At 41.0% G+C, this 17,145-nt stretch overlaps 1 protein-coding gene across 18 annotated transcripts in view; it reads right to left on the bottom strand.

Moving 5' to 3' along the window:
• The window catches only part of DTNB (dystrobrevin beta), a 244,948-nt gene that overhangs the window by 58,206 nt on the left and 169,597 nt on the right, over positions 1-17,145 (bottom strand). For 11 of the 18 annotated variants that reach the window (XM_072770820.1, XM_072770822.1, XM_072770825.1 and 8 more), the window contains exon 11: positions 496-585. The exons of the other annotated variants lie outside the window; for them this stretch is intronic. In XM_072770820.1, the coding sequence (XP_072626921.1) occupies positions 496-585 (90 nt within the window). The remainder of the gene's footprint in view (positions 1-495; positions 586-17,145) is intronic. 18 annotated transcript variants of the gene reach the window in all.

The raw sequence follows: 17,145 nt of genomic DNA, 5'->3' as shown, positions 1-17,145 counted from the left end.
CAACTGGTTTAATAATCAACAACAATCAATTTGGGGGAAAGATGCCACAGGGTGATGGTATCAGAGATTAGACAAAGTGAGATATCTGTGGGTTGATCAACACTACGCTCTGAATGTCAACAGAAAGATTTCATTATTTAGACAAGAATGAACAGTAAAAGGTTGCATCAAATAGCTCTGTGAATGTACATCTTTGGGACTGCATATCTGTTTGAGATTTACACAGCCTTTAAGTGTAAGCTGAAGGACATGAACTCCACTTTAAAAGAGCATTTCTGACTATATGTTTAGGTAAGTGCCCAGGCTTGGCAAGGCTCCTTCTTTTTCAGAAGTTAATGCTTTAGCAATTATTTAAACTCTGCCAAACATAGCTGGTAGATTCTCAAGAAAAACCCCACATGCAGAGTTTTTTCCAGCTGGCAAGCCCAGGTAACACAGCTCTCCCTCCCTCTGATCAGCCCTGGGCTACCCGCCTGCTGCTGCTCTATCACTGACCGTGCACAGTGTTGCAGACGGGCCACATAGGAGGCTATCAGCGCATGCTCATCGGCCAAGTGACTGGGAATATCCTGGCTATACTGTAACCTAGGAGCAACGGAGGCAAAGACAGCAAGCACAACACAAACACATACAGAGCAAGAAATGAACATGGATTAAAATGGGCAAACTTCAAAGAAAAATAGAAAAAAAAATCATGATTAAAGAAAACAATAAAAAAAATCACAATGCATAATGAAATATGGTGTTAGACCATAGGGAATACATATCACAAATCCTTTGAACAAAAGCACTCTCTTAGGAAACAGCCTTGGCTGACTGATGCTTCAGCCTCTAAGCAGGAGAAATCAAGGAGGGGTCACCGAGAAGCTTTGCCCTCCAGTCTTATCCAGCCAGGTTCTGGGCTCTGGGATGGATGCAGCTTGGAGGGAATGCCCAATGGCAGGAAAACAAGCAGAGTGGATCTATTTAATAGCACTAAACACCCTCTAATGCTTTTATAGCTTTTGTCTACATGTAAAGAATTTTCAGTGTTACCTCGTGATACCAGTTAAACCCCTTTTTTTCTAATAAGGATACTACATTTGGCATCTTTCTATTTTCTCCCATAAAACTGAAACTTGTCAGAATTGTTTCTCATTGTAAAACAACACTGTATACATTCTGAGTGAGGCTTTTATAGACATTCAGAAGGTCCTTAAGCACATGAGTTTAAAAGATTTTTCTACTCCAGAAATGCTAAAACATGCACAAAATGGAGAGTAAACAAATGACAACTTTTTATGTATCCATCACCAAACTTCAACAAAAATCAACATTTTCTAACTTACTGATCTATTCTTCCTTCCCTCAACATTTTGTCTAGAAAGGGGTGGCTGAAGCAAAGCCCAACTTTTTAAACATACTTTATTTATTTGAGAGAGAGAGAGTGGAAAAAGAGCATGAGCAGGGCAGGGGGCACAGAGAGAGGGAGAAGCAGGCTCTCCACTGAGCAGGGAGCCCAACACAGGGTTGGATCCCAGTACCCCAGGATCATAACCTGAGCAGAAGACAGACCATTCACCGACTGAGCCACCCAGGCACCCCAAGTTCCAGACAGTTTATTATTTCATTTGGGAATACTTAATGTACACAACCACAACACCATCATCACACCTAATACAATTTAACAAGAAAATTTTAACTCAGTCCATCTGAAAATTTTCCCAAATCTTAAAAAAATATACATTTACATTTAGAATCAAGATTCCAACAAGGTCCACACACCTTGCATTTCGTTGATATGTTTCAGTTTTTAATTGATAACAGTTCTTCCTTTTCCTTGTTTCATGTCAGTTATTTGTGAAGAAAGCATGTTATCTGGTAGCATACCCTACATTCTGGATTTGACTGATTGTTTCCTTGGTGCCATTTAATTTGTTTCTCTATCCCCTGTGGCTAGATCTGGGTATTTGATTAAAGTTTTTGCTTTTGTTTCATTTTTGAGAAGGGGCTAGAATCTGTTCTAAGTAATATGGTGCACTTATAAATCAAATAGGGAGCACATAATGGAATATAAATATTAATCAGTGGATGCAGATGTTATTGGTTACATCTCTCCATTATAAAGTCCCTCAGCAATTTCTCACTTAATAGTTTTAGCATTTACTAATGATTCTTGCCTAGATTCACTATTTCTTGTGGGGTTGCAAAGGTCCAGTTTCAATTTTATCATCTTTTCTGTATTCATTAGTTTGCTCTATTTGTTCATCCTGAAATACTAATCATTCAGAAAAGGTAAAACAAATGGTTGGCATTTCTTACTATTTAACAAATTTCAGAACAATGAACGAGTACCCTAGCAACCTCCAATGGTTACCAAGGAGTTTTCTTTTTTAGTATTATTATGAACTCATAGATTTTTATGTGTCTGATTGCTTCAATCCATTACAATCATCTTTTTGATGCTCAAATTGTCCTATCTTTGGCCAGTGGGAGCCCCTGTAAGTAGACTCCTGTGTTAATCTAATATATCTATCAGATGTCATTAGCTTTCTTGCTTGGCACAGTAAGATGCGCCAGTCTCAACTTCTGCATGTCCTGCCCCACACTTGGGCAACTATTCCTATTCAACTATTCCTTCAAGGATTGCAGGTTCCCTTTATGAGGAAAGAGTATGTAGAGATCATAGTTAGGGTACTGCTGCTCTCTTTCCTGGACAATCCCTGCTTCTAGACCTTTTCAGTGGATAAAGCTAGGAAATCTATATATTTTAGAAGGAATAAAAACAGGTTCTCTTACTACTTTCAAATGCCATTCAATTTCCTGCTAGCATGCATTATCTTAATGAAAAATAACTTCAAAATCTTATTTCCCCATCCCCCATATATAACATCTTTTTTCCTCCACCTGCTTTTAATATTTTGTCACTGTTTTTCAGCAATTTGTTTTTTTTTTAATTTTTTTATTTATTTATGATAGTCACAGAGAGAGAGAGAGAGAGAGAGAGGCAGAGACTCAGGCAGAGGGAGAAGCAGGCTCCATGCACTGGGAGCCCGATGTGGGATTCGATCCGGGGTCTCCAGGATCGCGCCCTGGGCCAAAGGCAGGCGCCAAACCGCTGCGCCACCCAGGGATCCCTTTTCAGCAATTTGATTGTGATGTGCCTTGGTATGGTTTTCTCTGTTTATCCTGGTGATAGCTTGTTGAGCTTGTTGTATCTATGGGTTTATAGTTTTCATCAAATTTGTAAAAATTTACTTGGAAATCTGGTAAAAAATATTTCCTGAAATAATTTTTCTCTTCTCCCTCTGTTAGGCTGCTTACATTCTCCCATAGATTTTGGAGGCTCTGTTCATTTTTCAGCATTGCATTTTGGATAATTTGTATTGCTATGTCTTTAAGTTCAGTGGATTTTTTCTTCTGTAATTTCTGTTAAGTCCATCTACTGAATTTTTCATTTTAGGTATTATCTTTTTCAACTCCGGAAGTTATATTTTTTAATTTAAAAACTCTGTCATTGGGCAGCCCGGGTGGGTCAGCAGTTTAGCGCCGCCTTCAGCCCAGGGTGTGACCCTGGAGACCCAGGATTAAGTCCCACATCGGGCCCCCTGCATGGAGCCTGCTTCTCCGTCTGCCTGTGTTTCTGCCTCTCTCTCTCTGTGTGTGTCTCTCATGAATATATAAATAAAATCTTAAAAAAAAATAAAAAATAAAACTCTGTCATTGAAGTAGAATATATATGCAGAAGCTTTCAATTATGTTTATGTTTGCTTCTTTTTGATTTCCATTTTTTCTCCTCATTATGTATATTTTCCTTTACATTTTCTGTATCTGTTGTGGCTGTTTTAAAGCCTATCTCCATTCATTGCATCATACCTGTTATTTCTGGCTCTATTTATATTGACTAATTTTATTCTGGTATCAGACCAAACTTTCCTATTTCCTATATCCTCTAAATTTTTATTGGATGATGGAAATTGTAAGGATTATGTTGTCAGATGTTTGGATTTTGTCATCTTCTCTTATAAAGAATCTGGTAGTCAGTTAACTTAGTTGTGGACACATTGGTCCTTTTGAGGTCTGTGTTACAGTTTCATTAGCACAGATCTAAGTCACTTTCAGCTAGGGCTATTTTCACCCTACTCCTAAGGTGTGGCCTTTCTGAAGTCTTTATTGAATGCTCCCCAGTGTTTGATAATGTCTCTAACTCTAGTTGGGGGGTTATTCTGTATGTTAGTAAATTGAACAGCAATAAAAAATAAATTAAAAAAAAAAAAAAAACTCTAGTTGGCTGGAACCCAAACAACAGGCTGAGCTTGAGTAGCTGTTCCACTTTCAAAGCCCTAGGACTTGTTCTTTCCTCGGTAGTTTTTCTGTGGTGGTCTGGTGAAATCTTTCCATGCAAATGTAGCTTTGTTTTTAGCCAAAGACTTAAGGGACCTATATGCAGGTTTATGGAGCTCCTTCTTGGTATGCTTCCTCCCCTCTGGTATTCCTCTTGGCAAATTCCAGCCTCCCCAAACTCCAATCTCTCTTCTTATTCTCAGCAAATAAGGCTTGCACTGCTGGTCTCCAGCTCTGGACTTGGGTAAATGCCTCCCAGTAGAAAGCCTGGGCAATCATAGGGCTCTCCTCATTTATTTCCTTTCCCTCAGAGAACAGTCCTGCCCTACTTACTATCTAATTTCTGAAAACAGTTGGTTTAATCAGAATAGTTTTCTAGAAGTTTATAGTGGGAGAACTAATCTGACACCAGTTACTTCACCATGACCAGCATGGAAGTTCTCTCTGTAGTAACTTTTTTTTTTAAGATTTTATTTTGAAAGAGAGAGCAAGAGAGAGAGCAAGCAAGAATAGGGGAGGTGCAGAGGGAGAGGGACAAGCAGACTTGGTGCTCAGTGGGAGCAGGGAACAGGGATGGGGAGAGTGTTTGATCTCATGACCCCGAGATCATGACCTGAGCCAAAATCAAGAGTTGGCTGCTTTAACCAACTGAGCCACTCAGGTGCCCCTGCAGTAACTCATTTTTATCATACTTTTGCAAAGTATTAGTATACTTCAAACTAGAAATTAAAACAAAATAAAACTGCTTCTTGTAAGACAGACTGAAAAGTTGCAATGTTATAGAAGGCCATCTTAAGGGCTTCAACTTTTACTGTGATATGAGAAGTTATTGGTAGGTTTTGAGCAGAGGCAGAGTATGCCCTAACTTATATTCTTTTTTTTTTTTTCCTAACTTATATTCTAATAAGAGTATCTGCTCTTTGAAAGATGAAGTGTCAGAGTGAGGAAGAAGCAGCTAGTGATAAGCCTCCTGCAACTTTCCAGATGAGAGACGAGTGGCTAGGAGAATAGTAGTAGCTGTCGAAGTGGTAAGAAATGGCAAGATCCTGGACAGATTTTGACAGTGTTTTTGGATAAAGCCGATCTAATTATTTGACACCTTAGATGGGAGAAACATCAGGAGTTTTGACTGAGCCACTATAGGAATGAGATTGTATTAACTGAGATGAGGAAGATTGAGAGAGAGGCAAGTTTGGTAGGGGGAGACACAGGACTCAGTTTTGGAACATGCTAATTGTGAGATTTGTATTAGACACCTAGGAGAAGGTATTGACTCGTGAGAAGATCTACGAGGTCAGAGCTCAGCAAAAAGGTCTGGGCCAGAAAAAGAAGTGTGGAAGTCACCGGCATGTAGACAGTATTAAAAGCCGTGAGTTCAGTTGCCATCACCTACAGGGAGGACAAACAGAAAAGGGAAGTAGTCCCTCTGGCATACCAACATTTAGAAAATTCAAGGAGGTATGGAAAAACCAGCTAAGGGGGCCCCAAAGAAAGAGAAGTACTGGAAGAGCAGGATACCTGGAGGCAAGTCCAGAAAGTATCTCAAGTAGAAGGGAGTAATCATTGGCTACTGATGGATCAAGTCAGATTAAATCCTGAAAATTCATCATTGGATTTAACATTGAGGAAGTCACTGGTCTCTTTGACAGAACAGGTTTTGGCAGTGAGCAGGAAGTGAAAATCTGACCAGGGGATGTTCCAAAGGGAATGAATGGCAGGAAAGAAACTGGAAGCATTAACTATAGAAGCAACAGTCCATTAAACTTCATTTTAACTTTCTATGAAGACTGCTATTCAGAGGTAGTGTCATTTTCCAGATAACTCGGGATCTAAACCAAAATAAAAAGCATTATCAGTAGCTGTCTATAGTAAATAAGGGTCCATGAATTTTCTGACAATCCTGTGTTGGGGTGTGGGTGTTATGTTAGATATATATGTAATATACATACTCATATTCAAAGGTTCTTTTCTAGATTTGAATTTAAATGCTTTCCTTTTGATACAATATAAATTTCTATATAAATAGAAATAGGTTTTGAATCTATTTGTAATAGAACTTACAAATAGGTTTTGCTTTAGAAATCTGTTTTTTTGGTGCACCTAGGTGGCTCAGTGAGTTGAGTGTCTGCCTTTGGCTCAAGTCATGATCCTAGGACCCTGGGATTGAGCCTCACATTGGGCTTCCTGCTTGATGGGGAGCTTGCTTCTCTCTCTGCCTCTTTAGTTCCCCCTGATTGTGCTCTCTGTTAAATAATACATTAAAAAAAAAAAAAAGAGGGATCCCTGGGTGGCGCAGTGGTTTGGCGCCTGCCTTTGGCCCAGGGCGCGATCCTGGAGACCCGGGATCGAGTCCCACATCGGGCTCCCTGCATGGAGTCTGCTTCTCCCTCCGCCTGTGTCTCTGCCTCTCTCTCTCTCTGTAACTATCATAAATAAATAAATTTAAAAAAAAATTAAAAAAAGAAATCTGTTTTTCTAAAGCAAAGTCAGTAGTTTGGAATAGTTTGGAATCACATATAAGTAATAAATATAAAATAATAATAATAGTTCTAAGCTGACAAATGTCAATTTAATCGATAAAAGTAGGTGATTTTCATGGCTGAATATATAATAGTTGTAGCACTTCTGGTGGAAATTGGGCATTTGAGTCAATGTCTAGAGCACCTACAAGGTGTCAGGCACTGTGCCAGGAGACGAGTACACCACTCAAGCAGAGCCCAGACACAGCTGCCGCTCTCTTGGTGCTCACCATGTGGTAGAAAAAGAGATGATCAAACAAATAAATGTAAAATGGCAAATGTAGAAAATGTTACGATGGGAGGGACACTGTCCTTTAAGAAGACATACCAGGAGACGCCTGGCTGTCTCAGTCGGCAGACCAAGTGACTCCTGATCTCAAGATCATGAGTTCAAGCCCAGCGTTACGTGTAGAGATTACTTAAGAAGAGAAAGAAAAGAAGACATAATAGTAGAATTTTATCCAATTAGGGAGATCAGTAAAAGGAAGGGTGAGTAGCATAAACCAGAGTTAAAAGAAGAGTGACTACGATATGAACACATTCCTTTCGGGGAAATGAGGAGCATTTTCTCCCTTGTAAGGCACCCTCCCAGCTCTACGCATTTGAAACCAGCTTCCAGGTGCTCCTGATGCACACTCCAGTGTGAGACCCACTCTCCAAAAGAAAGGGGGCTTCCTAGTCTAGGGGAGAATGTCTCATGGCTTCAGGAGAAGCTCTATCGGCAGCAAGAGACCTTTGACAGAAGAGACACCTCTGTGGGGACAGGAAACAAGGGGAAGGGATGTGAGTAGAGACAGAGGGGATGAAAGGTCAGCTGTCGTGTGGACAAAGTCAGAAGCAGAGGCTGTGTCTGGAGTGGCAGTTTGTAGTCCCAGGAACCTGATTCATTACTAGGCAGGAGGCAGGAGAGCATGGGCTTTGGAGGGAGGCAATCTTGGGTGTAATCCACATGCATCTGCTTGCTGTGTGAGCCTGGACATTAATCTCTCTGCTTTAGTCCCCTCATCTGTAAAATAATAAGAATATAAAATCTACATGAAGTTAATACTTCATGTATTACTTACTTCAGAGACTATAGGAAGGATTAAAGAAGATAATGTAGTAGTCATTATCAACAAAGCGCCTGTGACCCTATCAGAGAATTTCACATATGCTCTTTTGCTTATTCTCAGGATAATCTTACCAAAAAGGTATTACTGTAATCCTCACAACTTTGCATCTCCAGCCCTGCCCTCTCCCTGGAGCTCCAGGATTGTATATTTGAGGACCAATTCAGCATCTCCCCATGGCTGCCTAAGAGGCATCCCAAACTTAACATGTTCAAACTAGAATCCCTGACTCCCTCCAACCACTTCCTCACCTGCTGCACCCCCCAATGACCAGTTTAAGTGAAGAGCATCACCACTCACCCAACCATCAAGCTCAAGCCCCCAATGCTGCCATCCTTTCTCATCTGGAAAGTCTTGCAAGTGCCACTTGGACCACCCAATAGCCCTTGCTTGCTTTCTTCTTCTGCTCTTGCCCACCACAGTTAATTCTCCACACTGCAGTGAGTGATATTTTAGTAGTAAATCAATCTGGGGGGTGATGAAAATGTTCTAAAATTGATTGTGGTGATGGCTACACAACTCTGTGAATACACCAAAAACCACTGAATCATACATTTTAAGTGGATGGGTCGTATGGTGAATGAATTATAACTCAGTAATCTACTGAAGAAATAAATCAATTTTGAAATCACTATCCATGCTACCAGGGGTAAGCAAATAGGTACATGGATGGCAGGTGATAAGAGTCAGGTTTCTCATACTTACAGAGGAAAGTGACACATAACCAGGGGTGCAGGCAGCTAGAGAGTGAACAATGCAGTGCTGGAGTAGAACCAGATACTTCAATATAACTCATGTCCCTTATTTCTCTGCTCTGAATGGAATAAGAAGGCAATGCTATGGGCAGCCCTGGTGGCGCAGCGGTTTATAGCGCTGCAGCCTGGGGCGTGATCCTGGAGACCCTGGATCGAGTCCCATGTCAGGCTCTGCATGGTGCCTGCTTCTCCCTCTGCCTGTGTCTCTGCCTCTCTCTCTGTGTGTGTCTCTATGAATAAATAAATAAAATCTTTTTTTTTTTTTTTAAAAAAAAAAGAAGGCAATGCTGTAAGATGCCATGTGCTTGAAGTAACTGAAGAAGAAAATCTTTTTCCTAACAGAGGAAGACTGATTAAGGGGCAAGCAATAGCAAGATTTGGAGAAAAGTAAGTTTCTGGATAAAGCCTGTTGAGTCCTCACCTTCAATGAGCTTATAGTCTATCTAGAAAGGCATCTAACAAACAGGTAGTTACAATACACTGATATATACAGATGATGCTATGGATTACAGAGGAAGAACACTTAATCTAGTTTTAAGTATCAGGGAAGGCTGCCTGGAGGAGTTGAAGCTAAGTTAAGAAGGAAGAATTAGATGACAGAGAGGGGAATAAAGGGAAAAAGGGTAGGCAGGCACTAAAGGCAGAAGCAGCATATGCAGAAATCTGCTTAGAGAGCTGTTAGGGATCTGAGTAATTCTCCGTGTAGAAGCCAATAAAAAGAGTGAAATAAGGCAGGGCTGAGGAGGCTAACAAGGCTTCGAATAGCTTCATAAGCCACACTGAAGAATATGGGCCTAATCCTGTAGAACTCTGTTGCCACTAACCACATTAAATTCAAATTAATTCAAATTAAATAAAATTAAAATTTCACTTCCTCTGTCACACTTTTCACATTTCAAGTGCTCAACAGCCTCACACGGCTAGTGGCTACCATATTGGTCTCCATGGTATTGGACAATGCTGTAGAATGAAAGAGCCATTGGAAAATTTTGATCAGAAGAGTAATTTCATTAGATTTGCATTTCAGAAAAAGCCCTCTGTTTTTTGGGGGTGAGGTGGGAAGTAGACTGGAGATTTCCTAATTAGATCCACAGAATAATTAACATTTTTTTTTTACCACAACACTGATTTGTTCTATTCATCTTATTTTTTATTTTTAAAAAAAGATTTTATTTATATATTCATGACAGACACACAGAGAGAAGCAGAGACATAGAGGGAGAGGCAGGTTCTTTGCAGGGAACCCAATGTGGGACTTGATCCCAGGACCGGGATCACACCCTGAGCCACCCAGGCATCCCAGCACTGATTTGTTTTACATATCTGCTTTACTACAGTAAGTTGAAATATTTTAATAGTTTGACATTAAGAGGAATGAAAAACATTGGTTAAACTGGATCACCATAGGAGTTTCAGCATTGCTATGGTATTTCTGTGATTTGTGCAAGCCCTTGGCACATCACTACAAAGCAGCATGCTGCACTGAGTCAGCTTCTAAGGAGGACATGTGGTCAAGAGGTATTTAAGTTAATAGCCTCCAAAGCAGATATGAAAAATGGGTCAAATTGTGTGTGGGTGGGGTGGGGTGGGTGTATTTAGGTTCTACCGGTTGTTTGTTGGATCTGAGTACCTGCCTGCTCTTTGCTAGTGTGAATCTGAGGTAACTGAAAGAGTCAGGATGACAAGAATTCATGCTAAGGTCTGGTTCCTCTGTGTCCCTCAGGCACTTCTACCTTAACATAATCTTGCTATCTTCTTGCCCAAATCTTCCTCCTGTGTTTCAACTACAAATATCTTAACTTAAGCCAGAAAGGAACCTGGAGGAGAATCATCCATCTCCTTCCTTGACCCCCACATCCCAAATCCATAAAGCCTGTCTTCACTCTCAGGATCTCTCAGGCATCTCAATCTGCACATGGCAACACTGAACTCATGGTTTCTCTCCCCAGACCTGTTCCTTCTTCCCCTTTGTTTTGCTGACAGTTCATAATGGATGTAATTCTTGTTCACATTGAGAACCGCTAGCCTCAGTTTAGTGAGAGGAGGAAACTATTGGTTACTATGCTTCTGTAAGCTTCAATTTTTCAAACTTAAGCTTTAAAGTATGGACTTAGAAATACTCAAGCTTTTTGTTTGTACTAACTTGAGTTAGAATTGCTGAAGGGTTTACCTTAAATGCTTGAATGGAAATGGAATTTAATCCCAGCCCAGAAGCAGCTGAAACCTGGCTGTTTGCCTGGGCCATCAGATGGACTTTGGAAATCTGCCAACACTGAGGAACCTGCAGCCCCATAAGATTATGTGTTAATTTTCAATTACTCTGCTTTTCTGTCTTTCAAAAATAGATTGGAGAAAAAGGTAATTCTTCTGTTGTCTTGGAGAGATCCTCATGAAGAATTCATGCAAGCTAGTTGTTTCATGATCATGCTTAAGTCCTCATTAATTCTTGCTTTTCAACTAAACTCTTCTTTAATTAATTACTTTTTTCATTTAAATTTTTTTTTAAGTAGGCTCCATGTTCAGCATGGAGCCCAATGCAGAGCTTGAACTCATGACCCCTGAGATCAAGACCCAAGCTGAGATCAAGAGTCAGACGCAAAACCAACTGAGCCACCCTGGTGCCCCATCAACCAAACTCTTCTTATTCTCATTTCACGGGAGGGAAGAAGATCAATAGCCTGAGTCCAGAAATGGAGAGTTTCTGGCTTAACTAATTTAGTTTGCCTCCTTTTTAAATTGTGCCAATACCTCTGCTGTCTTCAGTCTAAAACACAACAGATCGTAGCATTTGTCATTCTGTAGATACCAAGAAAAAATCTTTATATTGGTGCCCACTCAGAAAGCCATTTTAATACTATTATAGTGCAACTCATCTCTATGTTTTCAGCTCAGAAATAATATTTATACTATGGTCTCTTCTGGACTTTAAAAATGTTTTCCCAGGGCACCTGGATGGCTCAGTCAGTTAAGCATCTGGCTCTTCATTTTGGCTCAGGTCACAATCTCAGGGCAGTGAGATCAAGCCCCATATCAGGCATGGGGCCTGCTTGGGATTCTCTCTCCCTGCGCTTCTCTCCCTCCTGTCCCCTAAAATGCCTTTTCCTTCTTGTATGTGTTAAAGTTAAAAACTCTTGACTGATAAAATCTTGCCTCTACTTAAGATTCCTAGCAATTGGTGACAACTTAAAATTAATGGCTCTAATATTTACCTGTTAGCACCCAAAGACAGTGTTATATCCCAACACAATAAATCTTTATAAACTGAACAGAATAGAAAGCATTATTTAACTCTTGAGAGAAATAAAAATTAGGTGGTAGGGCGAAAAAGGACCTCCTAACAATCTATGCTACTGGAGGGGTGATATATTTACGAATGCAATTTTTTTCAGAAATCACCCAAAAAGAAGTCTATAGCTATGTGTTTCCTCAGCACCCTATGTTCTCCAAAGACAGCAGACCCCCTTCTTTGGAGAACTGACCCCTACCCATTCAACCATGTAATTCTAGATGGGGCCCCAAACAGATAACCCATGGATGGGTAACATGATCCAAGATGGACCAAAAAGAACTTTCATTGGGAGTTTTCAAGTTGGAACAAAGAGAAGGTCAATCACTATAGGGTAGTAAGGTTATGAAGTATAAACATACAGGTCTCAGGGATATATCCCCTCCCATGCTGAAAGGTAGCTATGTTAGGGAAGAAGCAGTTAACACACACCAGAGATGAGCAAGGAGCATTAGGGTAGCCAAGGGGAGGCAAGGAAACACCTAAGTGAGTGAGAGCTCCCTTGGCTGGCTCTGGTCCTTCCTGAGGCCCAGCCAAATACCACTATGCTCTTCCCAGTTTGGCTACAAAAACAAAAAACCTTCAGGGGCGCCTCGGGTGGCACAGTCAGTTGAGTGTCTGACTCTTGGCTTTGGCTCAGGTTGTGATCTCAGGGTCCTGAGCACCACGTTGGGCTTTGTGCTCAGTGCAAAGCTGGCTTCTCTCCTTCTCTCTCTTCCTCTGCCCCTCCCCTGCTCACATGTGCATGAACTCTTTCCCTCTATTAAGAAAAAAAAACAAAAAACAAAAAAACCTCCTTATTTTCCTGAAGCTAATTCAAACTGAGCTTCTGTCACTTACAGCCGAGGTTTCTGACTAAAATAGAAATACTAGAAGTGGGGAGTAACACTGAGTGGAACTAGCTGAGTCAAGTTGAGGTGTGGATGGTAGCAAAAGTGTCTCCATCCGAGGGAGGGAATACTTCAATCTTTGCTACACGGCTGCTGAGAAAAGCAACTGGTTAAACTATAACCTCTAGGATCCTGGGACTGAGATCTTCTGCTCCTTATGGCCAGAGTTCCAAGCACCTTGAGAGGAATAACAGGATGGAGCAGTGATTTCTTCAAGTCTTCAGAATGATGTGGGAAGGAAGGGAGCTGGGTTGTCTCTGCCCACCAAGGGTGAGATAATTAAGACAATTAGGGTCTTATGGGGGTTGTATTGTTCCAGAAAATCCAAACATAAACCTCAACTCTTTGGCAGAGTGGGGTAGGGGCAGTTACCCAGTTGTGTAGACGTTCTGTGGTTCTAAGTACCTCCTGTATAGACTTCCAGCCGGTCATTCTGCCCTCTCACTCCTGGGGAGGGCTTTCTTCTGGGCTCCTCTCACTATCAGCTGAGGCTTTGGTCTTCTCCAGTCTGCAAAATCAGTTTTCCATTCACCAATCTGCTTCTGCTCCCAAATTCTCGTTGCTATTGTCTCATCTTCCATTTTTCTTTCTTCTTGTGGGTTTTTACTCAAAATAATCTCTTGGCTATCATTTTGGTGGTGTTTCAAAAGGAAATATGGGCAAATGTGGCTTGATATGCCATGTTTTCTATCACTTCCATTTCTCCACTATTCAAATTATCCTACTTTTCAACCTTCACCTTGTATAGTGGGTGCACAGTGCTCATAACTTATTATTTGCTTCAGTTCAGGATGGGTGAATTAGTCACAAAAAGACATACGGAGAGCTGACCTGGATGAATGGACATAGCCTAAGTATCCAGGGCCCAGGGCTATCACAGGAGGTAGACAGACTTCTGGGAGAGGGGTGCATGAATTTGCAGTTGTATGTGGAATGCTGCATTCCAGGAAAACCCTGGAAATGGTATGAGACAGTGTGTGTGTATGTACACACTTTTGCACACTTTGGGGTACTGGGTAGCAAAACTGGTCTGCCAACAACTTCTGTTATTTGTCTTTCCCATGGCCTCTCTCTTCTGTTCAGTATAACCTTTCTGGGGGGAAATGCTCCTGTTTTAATGATGTAGGTATAATGGGTGTGGTCTATCACATACAATCCAATGGCCAGTAAAACAATCCAGGACAGTAAGACTCTTTCCTTGGAGTTCTCTAATCTGAGGTAGGAAAGGCACAACCTCTTGAGTGATGATTCTGTGGCTATACATCTGAAGCCACTGGCAGTATGGAGGAGTAGGTGTTCCACAGCTGCAGGGAATGAAGACAGCATTCTAGAGTAATCAGGAGATGAAGAAGCCACAGATGGGCATCCTGGCAGCGTTTCAGTGCTTTTATGATCCAGGGACACTTCTGTTCTTTGCTTCCTGCTTTTGTCTTTGTCTTTGTCAGTTTCTCCCTTTTTTCCCTTTTTTTTTTTTTAACTATAATAACAACATGTAACATGAGATCAATCCTCTTAACAAATTTTTAAGTGTACAGTATGGTATTAATTATGAACACATGTTATAGAACAGATCAGTAAAACTTTTTTAAAAAATATTTTATTTATTTATTTATTCATGAGAGACACAGAGAGAGAAAGAGAGAGAGAGGCAGAGACATAGGCAGAGGGAGAAGCAGGCTCCTCGCAGGGAGCCCAATGCAGGACTCGATCCCAGACCAGGATCACGCCCTGAGTGGCAGGCAGACACTCTACCACTGAGCCACTCAGGAGTCCCATAAAAGCTTTTCATCTTGCTTAGTGGGGTTTGTGCTTCTTGAAGTTAAATTTTAATACCTGAAGCTAAAAAGAGTTGATATGTCATAGTTCTATGAAACACCCACAGAATTGTGCAAGTTCAAATATTCATAAATAAAGCTAAGGCTTTAGAAGACATTAAAAAATAAAAAATATTGACATCATTTTCCATACTGCTCTGAAAGTACATTATGACTCAGAACACTACAATAGTCCAGAGAATAATATCACTGTTTACATTCTGGACTCTGTGGAAAAAGAGGAACTGAAGCAAGCCTCAGAGGAAATAGGTAGAAGGGGAGGATTTTAAGCCTCTGTTTTAAAGTTTTGAAAGTTTTTTGTTGTTTGTTTCTAAGTGTATTGTTCTGGTTCTTTTAAAAGAAAGCACATTTCCAGAAACTATTTAGACCAAAGCAAAAATGAAATTTCTTTTCAATTATAGCAATTTCAACATAGGCATGCTAGAAAAATATTGTGTACAGCAAACCCCTGCAGTGGACCCTCTAGGAACATAATTCATGTTATCTCAAAGGAGAGACAGAAGCTTTGCAACTGATAAGGTTTTCTTCTTTAAAAAGTAACTGTTGGGGACAACTGGGTGGCTCAATGGTTGAGCATCTGCCTTTGGTTCAGGTCATGATCCCAGGGTCCTGGGATCGAGTCCCTTATCAGGCTCCCTGAAAGGAGCCTGCTTCTCTCTCTGCCTGTGTCTCTGCCTCTCTCTGTGTGTCTCTCATGAATAAATAAATAATATTTGAAAAAAAAAACGTAACTGTTGGGGTGCCTGGGTGACTCAGTTGGTTAAGCATGTGACTCTTGATTTTGGCTCAGGTCTTGATCTCAGGGTGGAGGGATCACACACTGGACTCTGTGCTCAGGAATGAGACTGCTTGAGGATTCTTTCTCTCTCCCTCTCCCTTTGTCCCTCACTCCATCATGTGCACGTGTCCTCTCTCTGTCTTAAATAAATTTTTAAAAAATAAATGAATAAAAATAAAAAGTAACTCACATTTGCGACAATCTTCTATTTGGACTAACAGTATTTTTGACCCTTGTAGCTATTGCTGTTTTTATATGCACTGCCTATTGAAAAGGTAGAAACTGTAGCTCTTAAATTTTTTCTGCATTTTTATTACTGTGTATGTTCTTGTCTGATTTAGTGATTTATGTCTTACTCTGAGTTCTAAAGGAAACCTCTTATTTCTGGAGAGTAGCTTTAATTCCCTTGAGGGTTCTCTGCCCCAGTAGAGGAGGTCCTGTGACTGGGCTGTGGCGCTGGGTTCCTAGTTTTCATTAGACTCTAGAGACACAGGCCTGACAATATCCAGAGGAGGAAAGAAAAACTGATGAGTTCTTAAGAGAATAAATAGAATTCTAGATGGATATTTATACTGGTTTGGTAAAATGGGCCATGAAGAGCCAGATCTATGAATTACGCAATTAATGTCCACATGTTACATCATAATCTCATCCAGAATATAAATGAAGTCTCCTAAATTCTAAGGACTAGATCCTTAGGATGGGAGCATCTTGTTCCTATATGGCTTCTACTCAAGCAACTGATTTTCTTGATAAATGACAGTGCTCGTTCTTCTTTCTTGGCCTGCTAAGGGCTCAGGCTGCCTTTGCTCTGCTGCTCAATCCCCATGCAGTCTGTGATAACCACCTTGAGGACTGACCAAGTCTGCTAAACTTAGTTGGGCTTGAAAGAGGTACTAGAGGGCAGCCTGGGTGGCTCAGTGGTTTAGTGCCACCTTCAGCCCAAGGCCTGATCCTGGAGACTCGGATCGAATCCCACATCAGGAGCCTGCTTCTCCCTCTGCCTGTGTCTCTGCCTCTCTCTCTCTCTGTGTCTCTCTCATGGATAAATAAATAAAAATCTTTAAAAAAAGGGTGGCCCCGGTGGCGCAGCAGCTTAGCGCCGGCTGCAGCCTGAGGTGTGATCCTGGAGACCCGGGATCGAGTCCCATGTCAAGCTCCCTGCATGGAGTCTGCTTCTCCCTCTGCCTGTGTCTCTGCCTCTCTTTCTCTCTGTGTCTCTCATGAATAAATAAATAAAATCTTTAAAAAAAAATCTTAAAAAAAAAGGGATACTAGAGAAAATGTTGACTTCAAAATAAAGTCTTAATCCAGGCTATTGAATACCATCCGAAATAACTTTCAAAAATGGTAGAGATTTTGTGACTGACAATTGCCACTGGCCACTTGATCCTAAACCTTGGGCTGAATACTGGATCATCCAGCATAAAGGCTGGCCTTCCACAGGAGCAATTATTATTGGTCCCAAGTCCCCTCTTTCAGTCTTCTCAAGAAATAAAATATTGTCTAGAAAGAGGTATCCCCTCTAACAGCCTCTGGTAGGAACATTCAGCTGTGGTCACCAAATGTCTGGTGCCTTAGTCACCAGGCACTTAGGGCCCTCAGGGACTCAACTGACTCGAATGACAAAACTAGTAAATGAAGGGAACA

The sequence above is a fragment of the Canis lupus genome, chromosome 12 (genome assembly GCF_048164855.1).
Source record: "Canis lupus baileyi chromosome 12, mCanLup2.hap1, whole genome shotgun sequence".
Classification (NCBI taxonomy): domain Eukaryota; kingdom Metazoa; phylum Chordata; class Mammalia; order Carnivora; family Canidae; genus Canis; species Canis lupus.
This window is presented reverse-complemented; position numbering and strand designations above follow the sequence as displayed.